The sequence below is a fragment of the Mus caroli genome, unplaced genomic scaffold (assembly GCF_978045245.1).
Source record: "Mus caroli unplaced genomic scaffold, Mus_caroli_1 scaffold_4, whole genome shotgun sequence".
In the NCBI taxonomy this organism is placed as follows: Eukaryota; Metazoa; Chordata; class Mammalia; order Rodentia; family Muridae; genus Mus; species Mus caroli.
Window position 1 is genome coordinate 125111378 of NW_028227259.1, and position 12800 is coordinate 125124177.

General features: G+C 48.5%; 1 protein-coding gene across 2 annotated transcripts; it reads left to right on the forward strand.

Annotated features, from left to right (window-relative positions):
* The first annotated feature begins 152 nt into the window (after positions 1-152).
* LOC110293990 (inactive 2'-5'-oligoadenylate synthase 1D) lies at positions 153-7274 on the forward strand. Of its 2 annotated transcripts, none has more exons than XM_021161917.1 (6): positions 153-335; positions 1643-1931; positions 2749-2945; positions 4914-5146; positions 5804-5957; positions 7170-7274. In XM_021161917.1, the coding sequence occupies exons 1-6, from the start codon at positions 153-155 to the stop codon at positions 7272-7274; spliced, it is 1161 nt and encodes a 386-aa protein (XP_021017576.1). The 2 variants fall into 2 exon arrangements, with proteins under 2 accessions (XP_021017576.1, XP_021017577.1); XM_021161918.2 differs by lacking the exon at positions 7170-7274 and adding an exon at positions 6942-6971.
* The last annotated feature ends 5526 nt before the right edge of the window (positions 7275-12800 follow it).

Consider the following 12800-nt stretch of genomic DNA (forward strand, 5'->3'; position numbering starts at 1 on the left):
GAGGATCAAGGAGCCCAGGAGCCAGAGGGGGCAGGTGCAGAGGTCTGATCTGCATAGCCCCGCCCTTCCTGGGAAGAGAAAGCAGCTATGGATATAAGGGGCAGCTGACTCATGAGGCAAGGCTGCAGTCAGCAAACACTCCTGGCCTCAGGATGGCGAGGGAACTCTTCAGAACCCCAATCTGGAGGCTGGATAAGTTCATAGAGGATCACCTCCTTCCTGACACCACCTTCCTTACTGAGCTCAGAGCAGACGTGGACTCCATAAGTGCTTTCCTGAAGGAGAGATGCTTCCAAGGTGCCGCCCACCCTGTGAGGATCTCCAGGGTTGTGATGGTGAGTCCCATTAGCCTGAGCTCATCAGGGTGGGGTGGGAGAGGACTCTCAGACGCCAGCCTGCAGTCCTTAGTGGGGTGTGAGTTACCTACCTGCTCTGTGCCCAGTGTCCTCGTGTGCATCCCAGCTATGGCACAGGGCAGAGGACAGAACAGAGACCCCACTGCTAGATGACTAGATGACTGGACTGGTGGAAGCTCATTGCCCATGTTTCCATCTGCCCAATGGGTCTGTATGACAGCAGTCCCTGCCTCAGTCACTGTGAAGGCTGCAGACATGTTATGTTGTAATGTCCACTCATCTATGTCAGGGGTTGAACTGTGTTAGTGATTGTGCTCAGCATTTTATTTAGGGAGGATCACTACAGATCACTTGTTATCATTTTGTTTGTTTTGTTTTGTTTTGTTTTGTTTTGTTTTGTTTTGTTTTGTTTTTCAAGACAGGGTTTCTCTGTGTAGCCCTGGCTGTCCTGGAACTCACTCTGTAGACCAGGCTGGCCTCGAACTCAGAAATCTGCTTGCCTCTGCCTCCCAAGTGCTGGGATTAAAGGCTTGTGCCACCACGCCTGGCACTTATTATCATTTTTAAATTGTTTTCTTTTTGTGACTTCAGTTTTCTTAATTTTGACATTTGCTCTGTGGCCTCTTAGTATTGTTACAGAATTTCTTCCTGCTGTCATGATGGTCATGGTCCATTCCTTTTAATACTCTGCTAGCAAGGGGGATCATGACAAGAGCTTAATGTCTATGGTAATTTTCTCAATCTCCTCTCACCCACTACCATCCCACTTCCTTCTACTTGAATCTGAGTTTCCAAGAGTGTTTCCTTCCATCACTACCACACACACACACACACACACACACACACACACAATTCTGGATAGAAACAGATAGAACAAGGATATTCATCATTCTGAGTCTGGCTTATCCCCTGTACCACAAGGAAATCTATTCTCCTACAGAGATCCCAATTTCACTCATCAGGGCTGAATAGAATTCCACTACACATGGGCGAGCTTTCTCCATCCAAGGATCACTCTTAGTGATGGACTCCTACTCAGTTCATCTTCTGGACTGCTCGGCACAGCTCTCCCTATCCTTTCTTTTTTTGTTGTTGTTTTTGTTTTTGTTTTTTTGAGACAGGGTTTCTCTGTGTAGCCCTCGCTGTCCTGGAACTCACTCTGTAAACCAGTCTGGCCTCGAACTCAGAAATCCGCCTGCCTCTGCCTCCCAAGTGCTGGGATTAAAGGTGTGCGCCACCACAGCCCAGCTTCCCTATCCTTTCTTATTCTCATTTTTGTCTTTTAGGGTGGCTGCTACAATGAATGCACTGTGCTCAAGGGAATGTCTGAGGCCAACATGGTGGTGTTCCTTATCAATCTCACAAGCTTTGAGGATCAGTTCAACAGACAGGTAGAGTTCATTGAGGAAATTTGGAGACACCTGCTCCAGTTGCAGCAAGAGAAACTATGTAAACTCAAGTTTGAGGTCCAGAGCCCAAAGGAGCCCAACTCCAGGTCTCTGAGCTTCAAGCTGAGCTCCCCCGAGCGCCAGCATGAGTTGGAATTTGATGTGCAGCCAGCCTATGATGCCCTGTGTAAGTCAGCCAGCAGCAGGGCCTCAGTCTGCCCTCCCCTTATGCATGAATCCTCTCTTCTATTTCTTTGTGTGTGTTTGTGTGTGTTGGGGGGAGCATGTTCACATGTGTGCAGAAGTCTGTTCACATGTCTGCAGGTGTAGGTAATGGTCAGACGCCAGCCTTGGAGGTTGGTTGCTTAGGAGCCTATTTTGGTTGAGAGGTTGACCTGGAGTTTGCTGCCCCACCTTCATGGCTCTTGCAGTAAGGAGCTGGGGTCAGGTGGGGTATGTGCTCTGATGGAGCTGAACCCACAATCTCTGGCACCTGGAGCCTCAGGATGTCAATTAGGTACAGCACAGCGCTGGGGGGAGGGGATACTTGGTCTCCTAGAAGTGTCTGTAGGCCACTTGTAAACGAATATACTCAAACATATCCAGGACAGACTCAGGCTTCCTCTGGGACTCTGAATATGTGTTTACCACATCCATGCACACACAATCCACTCATAACCTCAAAATAGGGAGAGACTGTAAGCAGGAGTTATGATATACAAATGCAGTAGAGTGCTCCATGGTACACCAGATCATGGTTGGCCATTGACAGATGACTGTGTAGCTCTCTTGTGAGTGACCATAGTGTGCTGTTTATTCCCACCACTGTTTCCAGACTTGTGATCAATGCAACCTAGTATGAGCAGTTGGTGCCACAGATTTTCTAGGTCATTTCACACCGTCCAGAGGTGTGGTGGGCTCATGGCTGTATAGGGATGCTTGCTGCAGACAAACTTTGCCCTGTTCCCCGATGGGTATAAACATCAATGAATCTTCCTTTATAGATGAAGTAAGACACTTCAAGCCCTTTGACTCCAGTAACTACAACAAAATCTACGCCCAACTCATCCATGAGTGCACCACCCTGAAGAAGGAGGGCGAGTTCTCCATCTGCTTCACTGACCTCCGTCAGAACTTCCTGAGATATCGTGCGCCCAAGCTCTGGAATCTCATCCGTCTGGTCAAGCACTGGTATCAACTGGTAAGGCATCTGACCCAGATCCTGTGGACCCTAAGTGTAGAGAGTGGGATTCAGGCCAGAGAAGAGGTCTAGTCTAGCTTACTGTCTATGGACATGATAGCTTTATCACATGACCAAGAGTGCCTTGGGAAGGAAAGGCCTCACTTGGTTACACATCCCAGTCACAGGGCATCATTGAGGGAAGTCAGGACAGTAACTGAAGCAGAGACCATGGAGGAATTCTGCTCACTGGCTTGATCTCCATGGCTCACTCAGATATTGTACAGTCCACATGCTCAGGCATAGCACCAACCACATCCACACTTATCATGAATATTTCTGCTCAGATGATTAAGGGGGCCCTTCCCTAGGACCAGTTTCTGTCCTAGTTTGCTCTGACTGCTGTGGTAAAGATGCTGCTGCAAAGTAAATTGGGTGGAAAGGGATTATCTAGCTCACGTTCCTGCATCACACTCCATCTCTGAGGGAAGCAGAGGCAGGAACTGAAGCTGAGGCCATGGAAGAACTCTGCTAGCTGCCTGAGACCCTTGGGCGATCAGTCTGATTTTTACAAACAACTCAGGACCACCTGTCCAGGACAGGCAATGCTCACAATGAGTGGGACCCTCCCACACTGATCATAAAATGCCCACAGGCTTGATTCCAGGCCAGGCTGATGGAGGCATTTTCTCAGTTGTGGGTCCATCTTCTCCAGATGACTCTCTCTGTGTCAGGTTTACAAAGAGAAATAAAAATGGCACAAGGAGAGAGAATAGAAAATGGAGGAGGAAGCCAGGCAGTGGTGGTGCACGCCTTTAATCCCAGCACTCAGGAGGCAGAGGCAGGCAGATTTCTGAGTTCAAGGCCAGCCTGGTCTACAAAGTGAGTTCCAGGACAGCCAGGGCTACACAGAGGAAACCCTGTATCAAACAAACAAGAAAGAAAGAAAGAAAGAAAGAAAGAAAGAAAGAAAGAAAGAAAGAAAGAAATAGAGGAAAAGTGGTTAAATTGGGAGCAGAGCAGAGGGGTTCAGAGAAACAGGGTTTGGGGGAGCAGCCAGGGACATGATGCTGTAGCAGGAAGAGGGAATGGGAGGGAAGATGTCCTGTGCTTGTTCTAAGTGATTTCTTCTAGTCCACTTTCCAATCAGCTAACTCTCTCTTCATCCATGTCTAACTCACTGTTCCATGGTGGCTGCCTCATGTCTGCTTCCTTCTTCAGCAATCCCTGCATGTCACTTTCTATGGCTTATATTTCCTGACATGTCTACCTATTACCTCTTTAAATGGATGATATCTCAATACTTTTTTCTGGATGAGTTTTTAAATGTATGTGTGGTGTATGTGTGTGATACCTGTTTGTGGGAGCACACCTCTTTGTGTGTTCTTGTGTGTTCATAAGAATGCAGAGGTCAGCGTGTGAGGGCAGGTCCTCAGTCACGCCCCACCTTGTGTAATCAGTCAGGGTCTCACACCTGGCACACCTTCTGCTGGATCAGCAGCGCTGGACAGTCCTGCAGCCCCTGCAAGCCCCATCTCCAGCCCGTTGAGCTAGGATTAGGAGTCAGCTTCCTCAAGAGCCTGAAACTCATGTAGATGCTGGGGATCTAACCTCTAGTTCTCACCCCTTCACTTTACCCCTGAGCCAACTCCCCAGCCCCTTCCCAGGTGTTTCAAAGCCCAGGATCAATCTTCAGTAGTGAGCACTCCTTATGTCCACCTCCACCCTCACTCCTAGCTGTCACTCATGGTATCCTGGTTCCTCCTGTGCCTGCTAATGAATGTTGTCTTTGTGAAGCACACAGGGACCATCTCAGTTCCTCAGCTCTTGGCTATAGCACAGGAGGGGCCATAGACTGAGTCTGAGTGACTAGGTGTAGCTATGTGACACTATGTAAGGATATCTGTGGCAGCTGAATTGAGCCTGTGAGAAGTGTCCCCCACACCAGAGCTGAGAGCCCCGTGTTTCTCATTGCCTTTCTCTTCTCAGTGTAAGGAGAAGCTGAGGGAGCCACTGCCTCCACAGTACGCCCTGGAGCTGCTCACAGTCTTTGCCTGGGAATACGGGATCCACGAAATCCCTGAACTCCATACAGCCCAGTGCTTCCGCACTGTCTTAGAACTGGTTACCAAGTACAAGTGCCTTCGAATCTACTGGACATGGTGTTATGACTTTCGACACGAGATCTCTGACTACCTGCAGGGACATATCAAAAAAGCCAGGTAGCTTGTCCCCACATGGCTCTGCTCCCCATAGGAGTCGGGCTGCAATCCTGTGAAAAGGGAGAGGTGTGACCTCTGTCGATGCAGCATCTCCTGCACTGGGCGCTGTCACCTGACTGACATGAGGTCCTAATGCCCTGGGAGATGGGAGGGAGGATGTTTATCTTGTCTGGGATGAGGAGACCAAGGCTCTGACATTGTCCTGACCAAAACAGCAAAGGAAGGGGAGGACATGGAGTGGGGACTGAGATTTTCCAACAGTGACAGCATCATAAGGGCTGTGACACACCAAAGACCTGGGGTGGACCAATCACCTGTAAATAATAGAGTGCTATGTCACCCTAGGGAGTGACATGTCCTGATCCTGTGTTTGATCAGTTTTCCATGAGACTGGCTGGTCCAGCTCTCCCCATGTCACAGATGAGAGACCCTGAGGGACCTGCTCCAGGACACACAGCTACTAAAGGGTAGAGGATTAGAACCCAGGCCCTCTGAGTCATGCCCAAGGATCCCTCCAGTCTTGCTGTATGCCATGGGGCAGGGACTCTGGGCAAACTTTGGATAGGGATGCACTGCTGGGCTCCTCCCCTGCCTCTGTGAAGTGGATCTGAGGCGCTGTTCAGCTGCTCAATTCCCTCCCTGAATGTTGCTCTGCAGGCCTCTGATCCTGGATCCGGCAGACCCAACAAGGAACGTGGCTGGTTCAGACTTACAGGCATGGGACCTGCTGGCAAATGAGGCTCAGATCTGGATAGATTCGACTTTCTTTATGAACCATGATATGTCCATTGTGAAAGCCTGGGAAGTGATGGTGAGACCCTCTCATCATCCCGTCCCCTTGCACACAGCTTCGGTCACTCCATCTATTTGGAGAATATTCTCACTGAGACATGGTCTTTTTCTAAAGATCTCCACACTTCTGTGAAGGCCAGCTGCTTGCTTTCTTTTACAGTCATTTTAGTGCCATTCAGAGCTATCATGGGCTGGCAAGATGGCTCAGTGGGTAAAGACTGCCAGCACTGAAGACCTGGCTTTGATCCTTAGAAATCATAGGGTAGAAGGAAAAAAAAAAACCATATTGTCCTCTGACCTTCATCTCTGTGCTGTTACACAAGTGGACATACATACATGCATATATGCATGCATATACATAGCTGCACACAGACAAACAGATACATAGACTCTGAGAGCTGAGGCCACTGGCTCAAGGACACTCAGCTAGAGAGTGTTAGGGCTGGGATCCCATGGACTCTGAAGCCACTGTCAGGTTCATGAAGCAGCCTGTCTTCCCTGTCACATCATCATGTGGTCAGTGGGATTCAGTGGGGCTGTGTCACAGCCACAGAGGCACAGAGGGACCTGCACTTGGACCTCTCCCCTCCTGTGGCAGCATCTGCCTGATGCTAGGGAACTGATGATGTCACGTGTCACCTCAGAGTGGGGATGAGCATGGGTGCAGTGACTTGAGAAAGAAACCTCAGGAGATCAGGAAGGAAGTGAGAGGGGACATGGAGGGAGGCAGCTGAGGGAACAGTGGACTGTAGTGCTGTCCTGCAACAGAGAGGTGGCAAGGCCATGCCTCCCATTTAGCAGATCTATTAGTAAAGAAGAGCCTGCCTGTGGGGCCATATGGGCCCTCAATGGCCATAGTCATAAAGTCATTCTCTATGTGTGCTAACCATCTTTCTGAGGAGCTCCAGCTGGCCACTCCTGTTACCCACCCTCGGGGATGATTTACATCCCCCTCCTGGAAGCAATGCAGGCTCCTGACATGATTGTATGTTTTTCATTGCAGCCAGAGAGACGAGAATGTGTCTTCCTGTGAGCAACCCAAGCATCTTCCCAGGAGGCTCCAGAGTCAGGGGCATGTCCTCCTCTGCTGTAAGACCTTGACCTAGAGAGGACAGACAGGATGGCACTGAAGGCTCCAGCGAGGGGCATCCAACCTGTGATCAGACTCCAGGATTCTGATCCCTGCCTGCCCATGGACAGCCTTCCTCACAGCCTGCTTTGTCTGCCTTAGCTTCCAACAGTGTTCTCTGGGAGTCAGACTGTGATAGACAGAGAAGAATGCAAGCTTGACTTCCATCTGTCCACCTGTTGGGAGGTTCTGTCCAATAGTGGCTGATCATCATCAATAAACCACAGCAAGCCATGGGGGGGGGGTGTGCACTCTGAGGGAGGAGTCCTCAGACCACACAGAAACTCTTCAGCAGTGCATGTGGCCCGGGAGCCCTGGGAATCTGGCCAGTGATCATCGAAGTGCACTGTTTCTGCAACATGCAGGCTGGGTTTATGGCAGTGCAGGAAAATAAAATTGCATGAATTTTAAAATTTATGATTTTAAAACTTGGGGGGGGGGTTGTGTATGAGATTTGAAGCACTAAATTAAAGCAAAATGCATTGAATTAAACTAAAATGAATTAATTTATTCTCCCTCCCTCCTTTCCTTTCTCTCTTTCTGCCTGCCTTTCTTCCAACTGGATCTTATATGTCTCACCCTAGTTTGTAATTTTACAGAATACCACCTGCCTCAAATTTCTATGTTCTGGAGTTATACACACACCACCACCACCACTGCCACCAGCAGCAGCAGCACCACCCTGCATACAGGTTAAACGGTTCCCTAGTTCAGTGTGGTGAACCAACAGTCTTACAAATACTTAAACTACAAAATATCCACTCGCACTGTCTGCACTGGGGCCCCTTCTCGTTAAGAATGCACTAAATTGCTGAGGGCTAGCATCTCCCAAACCCTACTCCTGTCCCCAATGTCCACTCTCAATCTCTGTGAAGGGGAGAGATGGATCTCCCTGGCCCCTCATTCATTCAGATCTCACTCCAGCAGCCCTGAGGACCAGGAGCCCCAGTGTCCCCATGTGTGAGAGGATGCTTGTCCCCTGCTGCACAGGACAAACCACACCCTCCCTGTACTTTATCTGAGCTGTTGGGGGACCCAGTGATGCTGGTCTATGATTCCAGTCTTGCCCTTCTGAACCCCCAGATAGACAGGGTTCTAATAAACCATGGCCCGTGGTCCCCAGCCAAGCTGTGGACCCATCATGTCTTCCCTCATCTCCCGAAACTAATGTAATACCATGTATGATCTGTAATGCCTGCATCCCATTTCCATGGGGGAATGGAAAGATGAGGACCTTTAAGACAAAAAATGGCAGCCATGGGTATGGATTAGCAGGGAACCTACCCAAGGTTGGTTTCTCTCTTGTATCAGCTGTGGTTTTCCAGAGTAGCAGAACTTATAAAATGAATCTCTCTCTATTATCCGAAGGGATATTTATTAGAATGCCTTACAGGCTGTCATCCCATTGATCCAACAAGGACTGGCTATGTCTGAAACGTCTAAGAATCCAGAGGTTGCTCAATTCTTGAGGCTGGCTCTGGGAAGGCTATTCTGTCTCTCTAACAGGCCAGCTGCTTCAGGTGGGTACACATGGTACAAGCCACGGCCTCCACCCTCCTGGGCCCACTGCCACACTTCTTTGTGGTGATGTGAATTCTTTGGTTAGAATCAAAACTGTGTGGAATCCCATGTCCTTAGAGAAGGCATTCTGTAAGTCCACAAACTACCTGCCTGGGCACATGTGCAGACATAACTGAAGAAGTGTCATTTAAAAGAAAGGATGTGACCATCCACATTGATCAGTGAGATGTGAGAATCCTCTAGGGACTTGGCTTGAAGGGGGATAAGCTCATTTTACTATTAAAGAATTACTATGCCTTCAGGAGACAAACTACTCCAGAAAATTAGTTATGAGGCTACGCGGTCATGTGACACGAGCTAAAGTCATCAGAGAAGACAGAACCTCAGTTTAAAAATGGCCCTAGAATATGGAGCTGTAGGCAAAGCAGTAGGGCAGTTTCTTTTTTTTTTCTTTTTTAGATTTATTTATTTCACGTATGCGAGTACACTCTCACTGTCTTGAGACCCACCAAAAGAGGGCATCAGATTCCCATTACAGATGGTTGTGAGCCACCATGTGGTTGCTGGGGATTGAACTCAGGACCTTTGGAAGAGCAGTAGGTGTTCTTAATTGCTGAGCCATCTCTCCAGACCCAGGTATTTTCTTAATTAGTGATTGATAGGGGAGGGCCTAGCCCACTGTGGGTGGTGCTATCCCTGGACTGATGGTCCAGGGTTCTATAAGAAAGCAGGCTGAGGAAGCCAGGGGGAGCAAGGCAGTAAGCAGCATCTCTCCATGATCTCTGCAGCAAGCTCCTGCCTCCAAGTTCATGCCCTGTGTGAGTTCTCGTCCTGACTTCCTTTAATGAACAGTGACATGGAAGTGTAAGTCAAATGGACCCTTTCGTCCACAACTTGCTTTCAGCATGGTGCTTATCACAGTAATAGTGACGCTGACCAAGATTACTATATAGGAGGGGCAGCTGTTAATAACAGCCATGCTCTATCCTGCCTCCTGCTCAAAGAAGGGCAAGCCTGGAATAGAATATTCTACTGACTCATATACACCCTGGGCATAGTCAGTCCGCACATGCTATCATCCTTAAGGGTCCTTCAGATTCCAGCCCCAGAACAGTTTAAATGAAGACAAAAGACTACAAGCCTGGCCACTTGGGTCACACAGCGTTTAGTGCTGAGCCCTCTCTCCAGCCCCATGACAATGATTTGCTAAGGAACACTTTTTTCACCCTTCTTGGGTCTGTATTTGTATATGTACAGAAACCTACACATGATAAACACATTGCCCTGCTGAATCGTGGGAGTTTAGTGTGGTGAAAGGTTCAGCAATTGTGATAACATTTTGCCCTAGGTATAAGTTAACACATACTATAGAGGACATTAATAAGTCAATGAAGCAATAAAAACATGATGGCTAGATCCTGACCCCACCTTAGGCTAACACAGTCAGGCTGACCTTCAGGCGTGTACAGTGCTCACAGATGACCCGTCCAGCAGGTCCAGTTATTCGAGGGTCTCGATGGGACCTTCTCCTAATAACCAAATGGGGGGGTAGAGAGAGATGAGGGCCTTGTGCGAATAACGACACGGAACCGTTCTGAATTGCATCAAAGCCCCAAATGTATTAGCCAGGCCCGAGGTTTAAATGCACAAGCAAAAGGGGAAGTGCCTTTCAGCAGGAGGAATGGGGCAGAGGAAATGCACCTCAGCAGGAGGGATGGGGCAGCAGAAAAAGAGGAAGTACTTCTCAGCAGGCGGGATGGGGCAGCGGAAATTTTTCTTTTGGCGACTACACGGGGAAGCAGGAACTTGGTGGTATCAGGGTACATCTTGAGGTCAGTACATCCGGCGCTGACTTAGGGCTGGAACAATCTGTGGTTGTTCTCGGAGCGGTGCGTCCGGTGGCCCGCTTTTGACCCTCTTTTCTTCTCGGGGGGGGGGGGGGGGAGAGGCCCAATTCAGAGATCAGGACAATAGCGTTGCCTTAATAGCTCCCAACACGCAGGAACTCTTGCTAACTTGTGCTGTTCTTCTGCAACTGCAAGACGAATTTCTGTTCCCTGATCAAACAGAAATACACAGTGAGAAAACTGTGCCTTCTTCTTATTAAAAATGCACTCTGTCCTGCTAACTGAGAGTCACCACAGCTCTGCCAATGGGGAGTTCCCTCATTAAAGGGTTTGGTCTTTATAAACTCCCTGCTCACCTAGGTCAGGGTTGTCTCTTTAGACTTGTAGTCACACCAGTGCATGCCCCTGTCTGACTCTGTGTGGTTCAATAAAAACTTCAGATTCGTCAAGAACCGCTCCTGATCTTCTCTGGGGAGAGAACAGACCAACTACAACTTGTGGGGGCTCCCACAGAATCTATTCTGTCCATGAGAAAGAGGCTCTAATTCAACCCTGCAAGCCTTCTGGGGTGTTTTCCATAGGTTTTGGACCCCATAGACTCATGTGTTTGATTGCTTGGCCCACAGGGAGAGACACTATTAGGAGGTGTGTCCTTGTCAGGATGGGTGTGGCCTTGTTGGAGGAAGTTGTCACTGTGCAGGTGAGGCTTTGAGGGCTCCTAGTGCAGAAGAGACAGTTTCCTCCTAGCTGTCTTCAGATGAAGATACAGAACTCTCACCTTCTTCTCCAGCACCAGGTCTGCCTGGACACTGCAATGCATCTCACCATGATGATAATGGACTGAAACTCTGAAACTGTAAGCCAGCCCCACATAAATGTTTACTTTTATAAGAGTTAACTTTGGTCATAGTGTCTCTTCACAGCAATGAGAACCCTAAGTAAGACACCTTCTATACTGTCTGGTATTCTGAGTGTACTTTTTTGGGTATCTTTTGGGTAACTGAATACAGTCTCAAGCTCAGGGTATCAGGGGACACCCTGTTGACATTTGGGTAAGGTGACTCCTGACCCCAGGACACCCATGGTTGTCAGTGTGCTGTGTTGGGTGAGTGAGCCTAGTGGCTGCTGTTGCTTCTCTGTTTATTACTGTCTGTGTTTGTTCCAGTCAGCTGAGTCCCCATCTAGACTCCCAGGAAATGGTAATCGTCTTGTCTTGTGTTTGTCTGTGTGGACAAGTTTTGTTGCAGATATGGGAATGGGATTGAGTACAGCTACTTCCTCACTAACTAGTCCTGTTACAGCTACCTCCTCATAACTAGTCATGTTTCCCAGCTACCTCCTAACTAGTCCAGTCTCCCAGCTACGTCCCCACTAACTAGTCCTGTCTCCAAGCTCACTGCAGGCCCTTGCCCAGTCTCTGTGCCTCTCAGTGGCTCCATGAAATCAGGTGTTTAAGTCCTGCTATATCTCAGATCTTTGAGTGTCCTTTGATCTCTGTTTGCTCTGGTCACTCCCTGCAGTCCTTGAGTCCATTTTGCAGGTACTCAGCTATGCTGTCTTTTGGGCATGAATAACACTGAAGCATCATTTTATGCTGTTCATCGTTATTATAAAGCTGGCTCTGGAGTTGGATGGATTATGACCCTCCTCTCCCAACCTAAGCAGCCTGTTTAGTCTCCTCAAATCTCTGTCTCAGATCAAACGGTCATCTGACTCTAAGCCAGAAAGAGAGAGCAAAACAAAACAGACCAGGAAAAGACACTATGGGCTTTAAGATAGCTCAAAAGGGGGTTGTTCCCAAGAGAAATTACTGTTGCTTGGGAGCACAGAAGGAAGTAAGAATTCCTGTCTCAAGTTTATGTGCAAGAAGAGACCTGGAAGGATCCCGGGCTACCTGACATCAAAAGTTGTATCAGTTTGGTTCTGCTCTGTCCACCACTGAGGACTTGGTGCTGGGATCCACATGGAGAATGTCATAAGTGCAGCTACTTGACCATGAATACTCAGACACACAGAGAGAGAGACACACACAGAAAGACACACACATATACATACACAGATGCACACACATGCACCCTCCTACACACACATGCACAGACACACACAGAGAGACACACCTACATATATAGAAACACACAGATCCTCATTCACACACATGCACATACAGATACACACACACACACACACACACACACACAAACACCTGTACTTCAATAGCCCTGTTCCTCAGAGTTCACACACCCTCATGGCTCTCTGTGATTTATTATCGGGCATCAGACATTGGACAGAACCTCCCAACAGGTGGACAGGTGGGAGTCAAGCTTGAGTTCCTGCCTCCCCTTCTGAATTCTGAATCTCTCGTCTC